The sequence below is a fragment of the Chrysochloris asiatica genome, unplaced genomic scaffold (genome assembly GCF_000296735.1).
Source record: "Chrysochloris asiatica unplaced genomic scaffold, ChrAsi1.0 scaffold00277, whole genome shotgun sequence".
NCBI classification, from domain to species: domain Eukaryota; kingdom Metazoa; phylum Chordata; class Mammalia; order Afrosoricida; family Chrysochloridae; genus Chrysochloris; species Chrysochloris asiatica.
The window spans coordinates 1511944-1531786 of record NW_006408795.1 but is presented as its reverse complement, the minus strand read 5'-3'; the positions used below and the strand labels follow the sequence as shown (position 1 = coordinate 1531786).

Here is a 19843-nt window from a genome sequence, read left to right as displayed (position 1 = left end):
TAAGGAAGAGCGTTGAAGAATTGATGCTTTTGAGTTATGGTGTTGGAGGAGAATACTGAAAGTGCCATGGGCTGCCAAAAGAACCAACAGATCTGTGTTAGAAGAAGTGCAGCCAGAGTGCTCCTTGGAGGCCAGGATAGTCAAACTTGTCTCGCATACTTTGGACATATTGTCAGGAGGGACCAGTCACTGGAGAAGGATATCATGTTTGATAGGGTGAAGGGTCAGAGTAAAAGAGAAAGACCCCAGCAGTGAGATGGATTGGCAAAGTGGCAGCATCAGTGGGCTCAAGCGTGGCAACGATAGTGAGGTTGGCCCAGGATCAGACAGTGTTTCATTCTGGTGTGCATAATTAGGTTGCGATGAGTCGGTTCTGACTCGATGGCACCTAACAACAACAACAACAACAACAACAATAACAACAACTTCCTCCAAGATTTATTTATTCGCTCTTTTGACAATCCATGGTGTTTTCAATGTTCTTTGCCCACACCACAATTTAACATCATTAAATTTAGCTTTATTTTTTTTTGAAATGTAACTAAAGTTGTTGTTGTTAGGTGCCATCAAGTCACTTCTAACTCATAGCAACCCTATGTACACTAGAATGAAACACTTCTGGTTCTGTTCCATCCTCAGAGTTGTTCCTGTTTGAGCCATAGGAAAGATTGTGAGGATGGTGTATGGAGCGCAGTTCTATTCTGACATACATGGTTTGCTATGAGTTGGAATCATGAGTATAGAATACACATCAGGATGTTGAAGACACCAGGAGCTCTGGTAGCATAGTGGTTACCAGTCGGGCTGCTAATCTCAAAGTCAGCAATTTTTCTGTGGGAGAAAGGTGAGGCTTTCTGCTCCCTTAAATATTTACAGCCTTGGAAACCCAAAGCAGGGTCGCTATGAGTTGGAACCGGCTCCACTGAACACCATCATCACCACAATAAATATGGGCTTCTGGTGTGATGCTGTGGATCAGCACTAGATTGCAAACCACAAGGTCGGCAATTCAAACCCACCAGCTGCTCCTCGGAAACTCTATACAGGGACGCTATGAGTTGGAATCGACTCGATGGCATTTAACAACAACAATGGCATTATAAATATTAAATAACTGAATATTTAAAATATATATCATTGTTGTGAAATGCCTTCAGTCGGTTCCAACTCATAGTGACCCTGTATAGAATTTCCAAGGAGTGGTTGATAAGTTTGAATTACCGACCCTGAAGCTCAAACTAACCTTGCAATCTAGCACATTAACCTACAGTGCCACACCAGGACTATAGAAACATATGTTGTCATTGTTAAGTGTTGTCAAGTTGGTTCTGACCCATAACGACTCTTATACGGTTTCTAAGGAGCAGCCGGTGAGCTTGAACCACCAACCTTGAGGTTCAAATTGGCTTTGCAGTCCAGTGCATTAACCCCCAGCGTCACACCAGGGCTCCATAACATTATATTTCTATCATTTTAGATAAAATAAATTATAATTTCCAGATCATTCCAAACCCTTTGTTCCTTCTGTGCTTTTACCTATATTGTAGTTCCCCTTAAAATGTTCTTTTCCAGCCTGCCTGGTACATTATTTATTTTTTCAAGTCTAATTCAAATGACACCTTCCTTAACCTTACTCCTTTCTTTAAGGCAAATATTGATCATTTCCTCCTCTATTGCATTTTGTACATGCTTCTTACACATTCATGGAACTCTGCTTGTGCAATGCTTGAGAGCTTGCCTGCTAACTGAAAGGTCAGTAGTTGGAACCCAACAGGCACTCCACAAGTGGAAGATGAGGCTGTCTGCACCCCTAAAGATTCAGTCTAGGAACCAGTGGCACAGCTCTCTCCTGACCTATAGGGTCTCCATGAGTCTGAATTGATTTGTTCTCAATAAGTCCTCCACTTTCACATTCTTTAATAACTGTTTGCATGTTTTCCATTCCTAATAATTATGGATCTTGGTATGGCAGTGCACTAGCTAACCATAAAGTTGACAATTCAAATCTACCAGCCATTCCTTGGAAACCCTATACAAGGTCACTGTGAGTCAGAACTGACTTGACAGTACTTAACAGCAACAATTATTATGAGTTACTAGAGGTCTAGATAGTGTTTGAGTTCATTTTCTAATAGTCTAGCAGTGCCTATGTCATCGAATGACTCAAAAATGAATACATAAATAATAAGAGAAATGTTAAAGATGGAATATAATTGATGGGTGAATTGATTATTTAGGAAATAGTTGTTTTAGAAAGTCAGAGAAGAAAAAGATTGTTTTTGGTTCCTCAAAAGTCATAAATCCATTTTTTTAAGGTAAATATGATGGGTGTGGGGGTAGAGGGAAAGAAGGGATAGCATCTGCAAAGCTCTGTGAACATGCATGAGAATTGAGGGTGATATTATAGCAGGCAGTGACATGAGACTTCTGGTTTTGAATGACTCTAGCTACAATATAAGGTGCCCTGGTGGCACTGTGTGTTAGGCATTGGGCTGTTAAGTGCAAGGTTGGTAGTTCAAAACCATTAGCTGCTCTATGGGAGAAAGATGAGACTGTTTGCACCCATAAAGATTTACAACATTGGAATTTGCTTCTATAGTGTCACTGCAAGTTGGAATCAACTCCACAGAAGTGAGTTTTGGGGGCTACAGTGTGGAAGATGGATTGGCAGAGGCTGGAGTGGTAAAAAACGGACCGAGTCAAGACATCATTAGGAAGTAAATCTGACAGGATTTCATGATTGACTGCACGTGGGAGGTGAGAGAAAGGGCCTTAAGAGCCGTGTCCCAGTTATGTAATATGTGGGTGCAGTCTTTTCTAATAATGTGACTGATGGTTTTATTTATCACATTCCAATCTGGACATCAATATGAAGCCTTTTCCAGCATCATCTGTTTTCTCAGCTATAGTGTGACATTGTGTTAAAGAGAATGGGCTTTGGCATCAGACAGTACACCTGCCAAGCTAACTAAGTTTTCTGACCCTCTGTTTCCATATCTGAAAAACAGTAATATTCCTATCTCATGAGAATGCTATGAGTATTATTAAATGGATTACCAAATGTAAAGCACTTAGTCTGGTGCCTCATCTAAAGCTTCCACTACATAAACCACAGTGAGGAGAATAATATTAAACCATTCCATTTATCGTATCCTGTTTTCGTAAGTGTTGATAAATGGAAATGAAGAGGATAATAATGAAATGTTTTAAAACCTGACTATAGTTAAATATAAAAGGCTCTTTGGATCTTTTAATCATTTCTCTAAGGCAGGGAGCTGAATAAATGGCCTTTGTGTCTAGAACAAGTAGAAAGGTTCATGAAATTCTAAACTAGCCTTATAATAGAATGTAACTTAAAAATAGAATATGCAAAAAGAAAGGTGAATCTATGAAGATACTGTGCTATCAAAAGTATAAAATATTAATAACATTTTCACTAAGGTACATGATTTAAGACTCTACTTTTAACTTGTTGTTGTTAAGTGCTGTCGAGTTGATTCTGACCCATAGCAACCCTGTATAGGGTTTCTAAGGAGCAGCTGGTGAGCTGGAACTGCCAACCTTGCAGTTCAAACGGCTTTGCCGTCTGGCATATTAACCCACAGTGCCATACCAGGACTTCTCATGTGAAAATATAAAGTGGAATCTAAGTAATATTTGCATATTGAAACAAATGCAAAATAGCTTAAAGAAATAATTAAGTATCAATTATATAATATGCAGTACTGGAAGACAATTTATACTTTTCTAGTTTATTTTTTTAAATTGTATATAAATCTGATTTTTAAAAATCTGTATTTAGATTTAATAGCCTACTACTCTGTCAGTTTGTCATAGTGTGGTGACTTGTGTGGCGCTGTGATGTGGAAGCTATGCCACCAGTATTTTAAACACCAGCAGGGTCATCCATGATAGACTGGTTTCAGCAGAGCTTCCTGACTAAGGCAGGCTAGGAAGAATGAGAAGCCAACCACTTCTGAGTGGTTAGCCACTGAAAACCTTATGAATAGCAGCAGAAAATTGTCAAGTATAATGACAGAAGATGAGCCCCTCAGGTTGGAAGGCATTCAAAATATGACTGGGGAAGAGCTTCCTCCTCAAAATACAACTGACCACAATGATGGGAATGGAGCAAATCATTTGGGACCTTCATTTACTGTTGGGGTACAACTCAAAATGAGAATAAACAGCAGTAAACATCTATTAGTAATCAGAATGTGAAACGTATGAAGTATGAATCTAGGAAAATTGGAAGCTGTCAGTAATTAAATGGAATGCATAAAGATCAATATCCTAGGCATTAGTGAGCAGAAATGGACTGGTATTGGCCATTTTGAATCTGACAATCATGTTATTTACTATGCCTAGAGGGACAGATTGAGGAGGAATGATGTCACATGTATTATAAGAACACTTCAAGATCTTTCTGTAAGTATAATGCTGTCTGTGAAAGAATAATATCCATATGCCTACAAGGAAAACCATTGAATACCATTACTATTCAAATTTCTGCACAAACTATTAAAGCCAGGGACAATGAAATTGAAGAACCCTACCAACTTCTTCAGTCTGAAATTGATCAGGCATGCAATAAAAATGTAGTGATAATTACTGGTGATTGGAATGTGAAAGTTGGAAACAAAGAAGAAGGATCTGTAGTTGGAAATATGAACTTAGTTATAGAAATGGTGCTGGCGATCTCTTGACAGAAATTACTAGATGACTGACTTAATTCATTGCAAATACCTTTTTAAAACAAAGTAAAAGGCAACTATACACATGGACTTCACAAGATGGAATATACAGGAACCAAACTGACTACATCTGCAGGTGGAGAAGATAAATGCCATCAGCCAAAACAAGGTCAGGGGCAGATTATGGAATAGAGATTGGAGGCACTCACTCATCTATGCCAAGAAATTTGGAAGACAGCTACCTGGCCAACTGATTGGAAGAGATCAGTATTTGTATCCATTCCAAAGAGAGGTGATCCAATGGAATGAAGAAATCATCAAACAATTATTATCACATGCAAGTAAAATTTTGCTGAAGATAATTAAAAAACAGTTGCAATAGTACATAAAGGGAATTGCAAGAAACTCAAACCAGATTCAGAAAAGGACGTAGAACTAGGGATATCTTTACTCATGTCAAATGGATCTTCGCTGAAAGCAGAGAATACTAGAAAGATGTTCTCTTGTGTGCTTTACTGACTATGCAAAGACTTTGGACTGTGTGGACCATACAAACTATGGATAATTTTCTGAAGAATAGGAATTCTAGAACACTGAATTATGCTTATGAAGAACCCATGTATATAGACCAAGTGGCTGTTGTAAGAACAGAACAAGGGGATACTGAATGGTTTAAAATCAGGAAATGTGTCCATCAGGGCTGTATTCTTTCACCATACTCAATCTGCATGCTGAACAAATAATCCAAGAAGCTGGATTATATGCAGAGAACATGGCATCTGGATTGAAGGATAACAACCTGCGATATACGGATGATACAATCTTGCTTGTTGAAAGCAAAGAGAATTTAAAATACTTACTGATGAGTCAAAGGCAACCTTCAGTATAGATTGCATCTCAACATAAAGACAACAAATCCTCACCACAGAACCAATAAATAACATCATAATAAATGGAGAAAAGATTGAAGTTGTCCAAGACTTCATTTTGCTTGGATCCACAATCGACACTCATGGAAGCAGCAGTCAGGAAGTGAAAGAACGTATTGCAGTAGGTAAATTTGGGGCAAAATTAAGTTAGTTAAGTGCTGTTGAGTTGGTTCTGACACATAGCGACCCTGTATAGAGTTTCCAAGTTGCAGCTGGTGGGTTTGAATTGCCAACCTGTGGTTCACAGTCCAGTGCTGATTCACAGTGCCACAACAGAAGTGCAAACTTTAAAGGGTTCAAGAGCTTGAATTTTGAAGTGTTCAAAGAGCAAAAATGTCAGATTGAGGACTAAGGTGCGCCTGACCCTAGCCATGCAATTTTTAATCACTCCATATGCAGGAAAACATTGGACAAAGAATCAGGAAGATGGTAGAATAATTGATAGATTTGAATTGTGGTGTTGGAGGAGAATATTACAAGTACCATGGAAAGAAAAACAACAAAAAAAAAGTACAGAGGAACAAACAACTTGGTCTGGGAAGAAATGTAAGCAGAATGCTCCTTCTAAGCAAAGATGGTGAGAATTGTCTCTCATACTGTAAACATGTGATCAGGAGGAACCAGTCTCTGGAGAAGGACATCATGCTTTGTAAAATGGAGGGTCAGCAAAAAAGAGGAAGACCCTTAAGAGATGGACGGACATAGTGGCAGCAATAACGCTCTCAAGCATAGCAAAGATTTTGAGAACGGCATGGACTGGGCAGTGTTTCCTTCTGTGGCGCACAATGGTGCTGTGAGTCAGCACCAACTTGACTGCATCTAGCGACATCTGGAATCTTTGTCTTAAAGTTTTCATTCTTTGTCTTCTGTTTTATATAAAATAGTCATTTAAAGAACAACTACTGTACTTTTCTTTTGCTGTAAAAGGAAGCTTTATTGTTTGCATTTGGGCCACGGCTTGGGAGAAGAGGAGCTCCAGGGTGGTGACAATGCTGGAGGGAGAGGTTCAGGCAGAAGGTTTGGGGACAACAGGGGAAGGTTGCTTGTGCTTGAGTGTGAGCCTTTTGAAGAGATCTCCTAGCCTGCGGAGGAGGTTGGTCAGATGGTCATCCATCTTTTTGAGAATTTTCACCTCCTCATCTAGGAGACGGTTCTCCAGAAAGTCACAGAGGTATGGGGTCTGTGTGGATAGCCCCCATGATATGCTTGGGGACTGATTAAGGTTCTTCTCTAGGGCCAGGGTGGATCCCATGGCAACTAGGGTTATTCCCCAGCCATCTTGGGATGGCTCTGCATGTTCTAAAAGAGAGTGTGGTTTTGCAGTATCAAGAGACACTGGGCACCCTCGCGCTTCCCCTTGGTCAGCTATTGAAGAAGTGTTTCATGCTTCCCAAGGCCACGTGATTGAGATCAAAATAGCCCAGAGAGAGGTAGGTGTAAGAGGCTCACAGATGCAGGTTGACCATATATAGTGGATGCCGGCCTCTTCTTCAGAGGAATAATTCTGATGGGTCTGCGAGTTCATTGTTGGTCAAGGATTTGGAGCTAACCACATACACACACAAACTGTGTTTAGCAGTTCCCAGAAACAGGGAATGGCCAAAAAGATGGTGCCGGAGAAGAGATTGTGCCTAAAGAAGAGGTTAGAGGGGGTCTGAGGCTGGAGTTGGGGAGTGTTCCATCCATACATTGTTGAAGCAAGAGACAGATCCCTGGCAATACTGGGCGAGCTTTACTTTTTCAAATGCTTTATGACTTTTGCATATCTTAAGAGGCAGTCATTTGAACAGAGGAAGGGGGTACTGTGTGGTGTAAAATCAGGGAATGTTGGCATCAGGGTTGTAACTTTGCACCATACTTTTTCAATCTGTGTGCTGAACAAATAATCCAAGAAACTGGACTGTATGAAGAAGAATACAGCATCAGGATTGGAGCAAGTCTCATTAACAACCTGTGATATGCAAATAATATTACAACCTGTGCAAAGAGAACTTGAAGCACTTACTGATGAAGATCAAAGACTACAGTATGGATTACTACTCAATGTAAAGAAAACAAAGATCCTCACAACTGGACCAATAAACAATATTATCATAAAGAAAGAAAAGATTGAAGTTGTTAAGGATTTCATTTTAGATCCACAATCAACAGCTGTGGAAACAGCAGTCAAGAAATTAAATGATGTGTTGCACTGGGCAAAACTAATACAAAATACCCTTTTTAAAGTGTGAAAAGCTAAGATGTCACTTTGAAGACTAAGCCCCAACTCATGTTCTTTTTCGTCCCTCACATGCATGTGAAAGCGGGACAGTGATTAAGGAAGACTGCAGAATAATTCAGGCTTTTGAATTATGGTGTTAGTGAATAATATTAAACATACCATGGACTTCCAGAAGAAGCAACAAATCTGTCAGAAGAAGCACAGCAAGAATACTCCTTAGATAATGCTTATCAGGACGGATTATGAGGGTTGGAAATGCAAAGGTAGAAGTTTTGTAACAAGGAAGGGAGTGATTGATCCTCCAGGATAGGAGCGGAGGCCTCTGGGACCATCAACGGAGAAGAGCCGAGAGCGGGACCCTACCCAGAGAAACAGAGATGCCTGAGATGGAGACAGAGATCATGACATGGAGTGATGAAGCAACTGGAGACTTTGGACCCAGAGAGGGAAAGGGACTGTGGGCCCAAAACTGGGGGGGAGGAAGGGGAAGTGTAGGGGGCGGGTTTCTGGGATATACCCTTTGGGTGGTTGAGGATGCATGGAGGGGATTGGAACCATGGCAGTGAGATGATACACAATGGAATGAATGTAAAACTAAAGTTCTCCCATGTAAACTATCATATAATTCACAATAAAACATTTTTTAAAAATTGCATTATTTCAGTTGCAGGGCTTCTAATTATGATTCAGTTGATAAAACTGGTGCTAAGTATGTAATAATAACCTTGCCCCTTCATTTATGTTTGCCTCTGTGCTAATTTTCTTTTTAAATTAAATTCTTCAAAAGAGAGGAAAAAAAAAAAAAGAATACTCCTTAGAAGGGAAGATGGCAAGCCTCTGTCTTACATACTGTGGGCATGTTATTAGGAGGAACCAGTCCTTGAAAAAGAACATCATGCTTGGTAGAAGAGAGGGTCAGGGAAAGAGAAGACCCTCAACCAAATGGATTGGAACCATGGCTGTAACACTGGACTGAAACATAGCAATGATTGTGCAGATGACTTAGTACCATGCAGTGTTTTTGTTCTGGGGTACACAGAGTTGCTATGAGTTGGAACAACTCAACGGCACCTTACAACAACACAGTGTTTTATCAAATGGAATATAAGAAAATCATTTGTAAAATGTAAAGCATTATACAAACACAAAGCTTCTTTTATGATCTATTATAAATCTTTTAGTCTGTTAAATTGAATTCTGGTGCATTGCCAAGTTTTAATAATGTAACAGAGAGATGTTTTTGCACCAAAATATGATATAAAATAGATTTCTGATTTTTTTTTTTAAGCAACTTAACACACTGCCTTTCAAATCCATTTGGTTAAAATTATTCTTTTTAGTTGGTTAAGAAGACATTTGATGAGTATATAAGATATTAATGAAGTTCAGTTTAAGTAGTAGTCATCTGTTAAATTTGCATAGTATTGTTACCGCTAGAGCAAACTGCACCTCTGCACATCTACTAATTGAGGCTAGTCAGATGAGGCAGGGTTTCCATTTGAGCAAAGGTTTATTATAGGAAAGAGGCTGGCAAACAGAGACAGGGAGGGCCTAACACAATGTTTAACTCCCTTCTCCCCAAACAAACGCTTTAAAAAACTTTTGAGTAGGGAAAAGGCATCACGTTTATTCACAGCGATAGGCGGGGTTTTCTGTTTAGGAGGGGCCATTTAAATTGGGTGCTTATGCAGCATTTCTTCAAGATGTATTCTACCGCAGTGGCCTCTGGTAGGAGCAGACAAAAGTTACTATGGAATGTCGCACATGGGTGGTTATTCAGTACTCAAGTTCTAACCCCCTCCAAGTGGCTGGGTTCTCTGGCCCCCAAAAAAGGTTATCTTTCAAGGGGGTAAAACCAGTTAAATTGTACAAGGAAGTAAAACAAATATTCTGGGTGATCTGTTACAGTAAACAGGTAAAATGGGCAAGGTTTAGGGATTAATGTATTCATTCTACAAGAGGTTCCCTAGGCTCCCTTTTCAGAGATTTGAAGGGGTCAAGTAGCAGATGTTGGGGGTTGGGCCACATGAGGGTCTCAGATGGGCACACTGTAGCTGCTTAGGGGGTGTCTCTGGGAGTTTATGGGGCTACAGTTCTCAGAAACCATCCACTACTAAGGATTCACTAAGTGAACATTTACTACACACTGGGTCAGGTGCTGAAGGTACTGTAGAGAACTAGAGACCTCCTAGGCTCCCTGCCTTAATATGGCAATGTTAGATGTTGTTACTATCATTGTCTGTTATGTGTCATGCACTGTGGGCAGTTAGCTTCATAAAACAGCCATATATTTCCGGAACTAGAAAATTGTAATGCTTAGGAAGGCATATAGAATGTAATAAAATTTAAGCTGACATCCAGGTCTTGAATGGATGGGGATTAATGATAAAATCTTCTTCCTTTATCCGCTGAGGCTTTTTCAGTTGTCTTCTCTTTTGGGTTCAACCTAATCTGAGCTTTGGTGTCGCAATGGTTAAGTGCTGGGTTGCTAACCTAAAAGTCCATGGTTGGAATCCATCAACAGCTCAGCAGGAGAAAAAACTGGAGATCTGCCCCCCTATAGATTTCAGTCTTGGAAAACCTAGGGCAGTTCTACTGTTTGTTATAGGCTCACGCTGAGTCCGGATCTACCAGAGACACACAACAAACATATAAACTACTAAACTCTTTCTGAGCCTAGAACCCTGGATCTCTGAAAGCACTCTTGACCTCATCCAGGCTAGTTAAGTCGTGTCCTCACATACTAAGATGAAAAAAATACATAATTTAACGAGGAGGATCTTCCTTGCGTGGGTCCACACCCTTAGCCATTTTAATTGGAGGTGACCTAGACGTGGTGGAAGAATGCTCTATCTTCTTGGTTGGGGGCTCACAGTAGGGGGAAAAAAAACAAACAACATACCAGGTTTTCACCCCGGTTAGACGGTGGGTTTCTAAGCGGGTGTCGGGTGGTGGCGCACACAGGAGATAGTCCTTATAGATGGTTGCCACTTTTCTGTGGGTGCTGTGGGCTAATGCGCTGGAATGCAAAGTCGGTTTGAACCATAAGGTTGGTGGTTCAAGCTCCCCAGCTACTCCTTATAACCCTATGCAGGGTCGCTATGGGTCGGAACGGATTCCATGGCACTTAACAACTACTTTCAATAAGGAGTCCTGGTGTGGCTGGTTAATGCTCTAGACTGCAAGATCGGTTTGAACCATAAGGTCGATGGGTCAAGCTCACCAGCTGCTCTTTGGAAACCCCATGCAGGGTCGCTATGGGTCGGAACCGACTCGATGGCAGCAACAACTTTCAGTAAAATAGATTTCATACAAAACGGCATTGGTAAGGGAAGGCCACCGCCCATTGTCCTACCTCCAGCACCGACGCTCCCTCCGCAGCGCGGAGGCGGATCAGGAGGGATCGCGGGCTCGGAGCGAGCGATCGCTCGGCTCTCTGATACTGCTGTCTGCGGGTTGCTAGGGAGTCGGGACGCGCAGCGCCAGCTCGGAGGAGTCTAGTGGAGCAGGCCCCAAGCCGGCCGAGGAACTGGGTACTGGCCTGGCTCGTACTTTCCCCCGAGTGGTCAGATCTTGAGCTGGGGCCGTGAATATCGTGGCTTTCCCGGCCCTGAGAAGAACTATGGAGCCTGGGAAGGTCGGTGCAGGAGTGGACTCGGGCGAGGCCTTGGAGAGAGAGAGAGGGCCTGGGGCGGGTACCTGGAGCTCGGCCCCCTTTCTCCTCTGCTGCCCACCCTGCAGTACCCCCCACCCACTCCCCGCTGCTCACGGGGCCCCTTCACACTCCCTGTCCTCAGAATTAGTAATTTTTTAGAGAGATAAAGTTCGGGATTCGGTGAAATTCTAGTCCTGATTTGAATTTCTTAATAACTTTGGAGGAGTTTGGAGGAAATCTGGTCAATGTAGTTCTCCCTAGATGAAGGGGCTTGAATCCAACTGAGAACCTAATGAGAAGCGGAATAAATAAGACCTCCATTTATTTATTTGAAACTAATTGCTTAGCTTTTTTTTTAGGATCCTGGTTTAGGTTTGTAGATTACTCAAGGAAATCTCAGACGTTTTCTAATCCTTAAAGGTGAGCTATGGAGTCCTAGTGTAGTGCTGTAGAATAAGTCCTGGACTACAAGGTCGGTTTGAACCACAAGGTTTGCGATTCAAACCTACGTGCTGCTCCTCGGAAACCCTATACAGAGTCGCTATGAGTCAGAAATGACTTAGTGGTATTTACCAACAACAACAAAGGTGAGCTAGAGATTAGATTTCTTTTTTGTGTGTGCAGATTGGACTCTCTGCCTTCATTAATTTTTCTCTTCTAAGTGTTGAGGAGCTTGTTGGAGGAATTCTTTCAATTTGATCCTGTTGTTAAGTGCCGTCGAGTCAATTCTGACCCATAGCGACCCAATATAGGGTTTCCAAGGAGCAGCTGGTGAGCTCGAACCACTGATCTTGAAGTTATAACGACTTTGCAGTCTGACGCATTAGCCCACAGTGCCACACCAGGATTTGATCTAGCAACTGGGAAAAGGCACGTTTAAACTTGGTGGCTCTCTAGGATAGGTACTAGACTGTGAACCACAAGGTTGGTGGTTCAAGCCTATCAGTTGCTCCATGGGAGAAAGATGTAGCTTTTTGCCCCCGCAAAGATTTACAACTTCAGAAACCTTATACATGGTCCCTATGAGTCTGAACCAACTTGACAGCATGTAACAACAACAACAAAGTAGATCACTTTTACTGTTGTTCTAAGGTCATAGATTTTAAATGCCTTGCAAACCAAACCCAGTGACATGGAGTGGATTCTGACTTAAAGCGACCTCTGGTGGCGTATGGGTTACACATTGGGCTGCGAACCTCAAGGTCTGTAATTTGAATCCACCAACTGAAGAAGAGACTTTCGCCTCCTCTAAAGATCAGAACTGATTCAGTGGCAGTTGGTTTGGTGTGGAGAATGCACATTTATTTTACAGGAGCAGCTGGTGGGTTCAAACCACCTTTTTGGTTAGCAGCTGAGCATTTTAATCACTGTATCACCAGGACTCCTTGGTGTTAAGCTGTTAAATGCCATCTACTTGTTTCTGACTCACAGTGACCCTGTATAGGGTTTCCAAGGAGCGGCTAGTGAATTTGAATTGCCAACCTCATGGTTAGCAGTCAAATGCTTATATTACATACCAGGACTCCTAAAGTGCCTTAAAAACCAAAAAGCAAAACAATACAAAACACCAGCCAACCCTACTACCATGGAATGAATTGAGACTCATAGGAACCCTAGGTTTCTGAGACTAAATCTTTATACAGACAGCTCACCTTTTCTCCTGTGGAGTAGCTGGTGAATTTGAACCACCAACCTTTCACTCAGCAGCCCAGTGCCTAACCCACAGTGCTACCAGGACTCCTTAGTACCAATCACTGCCCAAGTACAGTGTTTGCAACTTAATATTCGGCTTTCTTTTGAAGTATAATACTGTTCTAAATAAGGTTGTCAGCTACCATGTTTTTTCCTGTAACTCTCTGGCTAAAGTTTAGAGAATTTTTCTAATGTAGAGTTTAATTTTAGCATAGATTCTTCATAGTAATCTGATATGCATAATAGCAGTTAGGTATTTACCCATCCATTACATGTGGTGGGTTTCTATGTGAGGTGGGTTTCATGCCATTTTGACAGTGTTCTTATTCTTCAGGCTTGTGTTGTTGTTAAGAGCTATGTAATCTCTTCTGACTCACAGTGATTCTGTATAAGGTTCCCAAGAAGTAACTGGTGGGTTTGAACCGCCGACCTTGCAGTTAGCAGTCTAGTGCCTATCCTACAGCTTACACCCGGGTCTTAGCTGGACTTAATCCTATTAATACATTTCATGGTTGTGTTCTATACTATGTTGTAATGTATCATGACAGTTGACCAAAAGGAAAGAATTGTAGTAGGTAATTTTTTATTTCATTGGATACAATATCTGAAACTACTCTTCTCCATCTTAATCTTCTCCATCTTAATCTTTTAAATTTGAGAAATAGTAGTTTTTGCATATTTTTGGTGGTGTTGAGTGCTGTCAACAGGGTTTCCAAGGCTGTAAATCTTTACGGGAGTAGAAAGCCTCATCTTTCTCCCGCAAAGCAGCTGGTAGTTTCGAACTGCTGACCTTGCGGTTCGAAGCCTGATTCGTAACCACTACGCTACCAGATTGTTGTTGTTGTTGTTAAGTGCCGTCGAGTCGGTTCCGACCCATAGCGACCCTGTACAGGGTTTCCGAGGGTGTAAATCCTTATGGGAGTAGAAAGCCTCATCTTTCTCCCGCAGAGCGGCTGGTAGTTTCGAACCGCTGACCTTAAGGCTCGCAGCCCGATTCGTAACCACTACGCTACGCTACCAGATACTCAGAGCTAAATTAGAACACTTGATTTTCTGATGCAAACACTATACATGAAAAAAACCTAAAAACTTTAAAAAGAACTATACAAACTGTTGAATAATATAAAAGTGAAATCTCTTTTCAACTCTAGAAGTGAACAATTTTTATTTTAGTTCTCCTGATGGTAACTACTATTATTCTATCTATTATGCTTTTACCTCTGTTTCTTGACTTACCAATTTTATACAGTACACGTTGAAGAGACTATAGCACGGAGCAGCATTATCCACCAGCTTTTCTAGCAATGATGGCAGTGTTCCATGTCTGTGCTGTCTAGAATAGTAACCACTAGCCACGTTTGGCTGTTGAGCGCTAGAAATGTGCTCAACGTGACTAAGGAGTTAAATTATATTGAATGAAACTTAAAATTTTACTAGTCCCGTGTCACAGCTCTAGTGGTTAAGATTATAGTTCAGTTACTTGAGTTGGAATTCTGACTTTATTATTTATGCGCAAGACTTTGGGAATGTTACTTAATACATCTTATTTCCTACTTTATAAAGTGGGCACAATAAAAGTAACCAACTGCAGAGGATGTTCATGAGGATTAAGTAAGAACTTGTATATGAAGGTACTGAGAACAGTGTCTATTGCTGCAGCAAACATGCATTAAATCTTAGCGGTTATTATTCTTGGCGCCTGTTGATTCCCCAGTAAAAGAAAGGAGGAGTCTAGTTTATGTACATTACCTCCCTTCTCCCTATTGTTATGTTTTCTATAGTTTACTGTTAAATAATATTAATTAACATGTATTTGTAGATGTGGTTATTGTTGTTAAGTGCTGTGGAGTCGGTTCTGACTCATAGCGGCCCTGTGTGTATAAAGTTTCGAGGTTGTAAATCTTTGTGGGAACAGAAAGCCTCATCTTTATCCCACGGAGGGGCTGGTGGGCTCAAACCGCCAGCCTGTCTTGTGGTTCATAACCCATTGCCTACTGAATACACTCACCATACTCTCCTAACGTCCCACTGGTTAAAAAGAAAAACATACCAAAAACCTGGAACTGAACCCATTCTTTGATGTTATGTGCCATAGAGTTGGGTTCAAACTCATAGCGAACCTGTACTGTGTTTCCGGGGCTGCAAATCTTTGCAGGAGCAGAAAGCCTCATCTGTCTCCCATGGAACAGCTGGGAGTTTCGAACTGCTGACTGTGAGATTAGCAGCCCGATTCCGTAACCACTGTGCTACCAGAGCTCCAAACCCATCCTGGGAAACTAGTAATTGATTCAACGGTGATGCTTTTCGACACTGTAGAGCTGCCCCATAGAGTTTCCAAGGCTGTAGATCTTTATAGAAACAACCATCACATCTTCCTCCAGCAGAGGAAGCCAAACACATCAATAACTGCCCCCAGGGCTCCTTTTCCCACTAGTTGTTTTAGTTGCCTGCCATCAAGTCTTTCCTGAATGATAGCGACCCAGGATAGGGTTTCTGAGTGGTTTGAACTGCTGACCCTATGGTTTGCAGTCCAGTGCTGATCCTACAGTGCCACACTAGGGGTCCTTCCCACTATTTAAAAGTAGGAAATGAGTGTTGTTCGTGGCCATTGAGTCAGCTCGGTCTCATGACCACCTTACATCTAAGATGGTACAACCTATGTAAGGTGGAAACTTGCCAGAAAAGGAAAAAGTGGAAACTCAAATATTTACCACTAGTAGAGAACAATAGAAAAGACTACACCCTGTGAAAGACAGAAAGCTTGTGCGATCCAGAAAAACAAGGGAATTCATTGAGTTTTGACTCTCAATCTCACTGTAGTATAAGACCAGTGCCTGGCCTTATGCAGTCCGCTTAGTCCTTGGCCTACTAGAGTCCACTGTTGTGGCTATTGTGTTGTGTTTTCCAGCCTGGGGGGCTTCTCTTCCAGCACTATGTCTGACAACATTCTAAGAAACTAGTACTTTACATTGTTTTCCATTTCATCTTATCCTCAACCCACTGACTTCCTGATCTCTGTGACCTTCCGTACCATTCCCTTTACATTGTTTGCAAGTTTCTCTGTAATTTAAATTCAACTGTAGATTATCCTTAGTTGACGTCTAAGTAGAAACCCTGTAAGTGCTATAATACGGTTCTGTAAATACAGTGGAACCTGATGGCGCACTGGTTAAGTGCTTGACTGCTAACTGAATGTTTGGCAGATTGAATCTCCCCAGTAGTACCAAGGTCCTGGTAATCAGCTTCTGTAGAGAATACAGCCAGGGAAACCCTGTAAACCAGTTCCACTGTGTCACACATGTGGTTGCTATGAGTCAGAATCAACTTGATGTTAATGGGCATTTAAAAAATAAAATGAATTTTTCTCAGAAATCTCTTTCTGTTGTAATTGGGGCTAATTGTTTTCTAGTTATGTACACAGCTATCAGGCAGAGATTTCTTTTCATTTTACTTCTGGGTTCGGCCTACTATTTCTTTAACCCATGCCTTTCTCTACTTTGAAATCCCTCTTTTTTTCCTCCACTAGAGTATATCCTCAAATTACTTTTTCAATAAATGTGTATTAGAAGGAAACTTTATTTTTATATTTAAAAATTATCCTTATTATATCCATTTATTTGTTTGAGAATTCAATTCAGCAGAGAATTAATTCCAGGATCAAAATCATTTCCCAAGAACTTTGATAGCCTTTTTTGTCTTCTAATAATCCAGTTTGATGAGGTATACTGGGGAGCTTCGAAAGTTAATAGGCAAAGGGGATTAAAGGCCATGGCATTTTCCCAGGAACTTTTTGAAGCCCCTTCATATTTATCAAAGGAGCTCTGGTAGCGTAGTGGTTACAAATCGGGCTGCGAACCTTACGGCCAACAGTTCGAAACTACCAGCGGCTCCGCGGGAGAAAGATGAGGCGTTCTGCTCCCGGTAAGATTTACAGCCTCGGAAACCCTGTACAGGGTCGCTATGGGTCGGAACCGACTCGATGGCACTTAACAACAACAACAACAGAAGAGTTAGAGCCTTTGATTTTTATTCTAAACACATGATGATTTTGTATCTGTTGTGAGACTTTTTTTTGTTCACTATTTTTGACATTTGATCAACCTTTTCAAAATGAGAATGGAATGTTTGACTTTTACTTCCAGAACATCTTATTTTTCTATTGTTTCCTTATTTCCTTCTTTCTATTTTCTTTGTTCTCTATCTGGAACTCTGATTGATTAAATTTCCTGGTAGATTTTGAACGATGATTCATATTTTCCATCTGCATCTACTTGGTTAATTGTAATTAGAATTTTTTCTTATTCACAAATCCCTCCCTTTGTAGCATATGTTTTAACTTGTGCCAGTAATATTTTCTAAAACCAGTGCTTCATTCTATTGTAAATAGGATCACTGTGAGTCAGTACCAATTCCTGACTTGAAAGCCCCTAGCAACAACAACAGTATACATGTATTTAGATTATCCTTAGTTGAAAATAATTATCTACCTTTTAAGATTTTGATATGAAGTATGCATTAAAGTCTTAACTGTTTAAAAAAGATACAGTGCTATGTCATTGGGCTTTAGGGAAAACTAGTGACCTAGAGTAAGTATACTGGAGTCTTCGGGGCTTGGTCCTCACGAATCCATGTGTTTGGGTTCTAGCCCTTCATCTCACACTTCCTATCCCATCAGTCAAGTCTAGAAATAAACCAGTCTCTCTGAAGTTGGCTTCTCTTCTATAAAATAGGCTATAAAATCCAATGTTTAAGGCTCTAACCTATGAATAATTATATGTTTGCAGAAATCACTAGGATGTTCACGATAGCAGTGTTTATGATATGGAATATTAAAAACAACCTACCTGTTCATTAATCAGGAGCTAAGTGAATAAATTATGGAGTGTTCATAGAATGGAATAATAAGCAGCCATTAAAAAGCAATGATTGCAGGGAATAATCCTGTTGGGAGGATCCGTAGATGAAATCTGTAATTCTAATATACTTAATTCGTTTCTGTTTTCTTCCCCATTAACTCTATACCAGGGGGTCATCAATTGCCTAGTCAATAACAAGAATAAAGAGTAGCCAAGATCCAGAAAAAGACAAATTTCATGATTTGTTCTTATATAGTTGCTTTGTTAATTTAAAAATAAAGTTTGTAGTATAAGGCATTAATTAAAAATATTAAGACAGCAAAAGGTAAATTATATCTTAATCCTAAAGATATGTGTAAGTCAGTCTTGCATTCCTTCTATCTTTTAGTAAATTTATTATTTTAGTTTATTACCATATAGAGTGGAGTCCCCATGTGGCACTATAGGGTAAGCACTGCACAGCTAACTACAAGGTTGGTGGTTTGAGCCCACCATCTACTCCCTGGAAACCCTATACAGGGTAGCTATGAGTTGGTACCGACTTGATAGCACCTAACAAAAAAAATCATATAGGGCTGATGAATCAAACTGCTGTGTGTCCATAGACTGCCTTGCTAATTGTAATAAAGAATTCTGTGAATTCTTGCTAGCGTCCTAGGCAAGATGAGGTGTATAGTTACTTTAGTCAACACCACTGAGTCAGAATGAAACATTAAACATTCCTTTGGCTTAAACCAATAGTGCCCACTTTGTGTGTTATAGAAACAAGTGAGAAGATATCACCAGCTGCTCCTGGGAAACCCTATACAGGGTCGCTATGGGTCGGAGCCGACTCGATGGCACTTCACAGCAACAACACCTTTGTACCGAGTACTCCTAGTGGTTTTTAAAGCCTTGGGTTGGATTTGTGTCAGTGAAACTGGGCAGGAATAATGAATTTAGAAAGCATTTTAGGAGAAGAAAGGGTAGGATTTGGTGACAGATTTTATCTGGCACAGAGTGATTACAAGAAGATACTCATGGTATCGTATCCCTTTCCACCCAGCTGGTACTGGCACCGGATTGCAGTGTGGCCACTTTAATTTTGGTGCCACGGTTTAAGAGAGCTACCAAGTTGGTGATCAGTATGCTTAGATATAAGGAAACTAATATAAAACAGTGGGAGGAAGCCGTAAGTATTGAATTTCAGTGCTTAAGGGAACAGTACTTGTTATTTTCTACTATTTTTAAGATGGATTTATGGAAGACAAAATAACTTACTTCTGCTTTGTAAACACTCACCCAATTTACAATAAGGTTTTGTTGTTTTTTTTTTGAAAAGATCTTTACAGAACAGAGATGATAAACAAAAGGAAAAAAGTATTCTTAGTGGAAACATTATATATGTGTGTGTGTTGTTATTGTTGTTAAGTGCCATTGAGTTGGTTCCAACCCACAGTGACCCTGTATAGGGTTTCCAAGGAATGACTGAACTGCTTGAACCACTTACCTTGTGGTTCAAAAAGGACATCTTGTGTGGTGCTGTAGGATCAGCACTGGACTATGAGGCTGTGAATCTTTACGGGAGCAGAAAACCCCATCTTTCTCCCATGAAGCAGTTGGTCAGGGTTGTTGTGGGTCAGAACCGATTCGATGGCACTTAACAACAACAACATTATATATATATATATGTTGTTGTTGTTATGTGCTGTGGAGTCGGTTCCGACTCACAGCGACCCTGTACAGGGTTTCCGAGGCTGTAAATCTTTACGGGAGCAGAAAGCCTCATCTTACTCCCGCAGAACAACTGGTAGTTT

General features: G+C 40.7%; 1 protein-coding gene across 1 annotated transcript in view; it reads left to right on the top strand.

Moving 5' to 3' along the window:
• The first annotated feature begins 6873 nt into the window (after nt 1–6873).
• Nucleotides 6874–19843, top strand: part of WDR60 (WD repeat domain 60) — a 120270-nt gene continuing 107300 nt past the window's right edge. Inside the window, 2 exon segments of the mRNA XM_006874433.1 lie at nt 6874–7053; nt 11308–11409. Of these exon segments, the coding sequence (XP_006874495.1) occupies nt 6874–7053; nt 11308–11409 (282 nt within the window).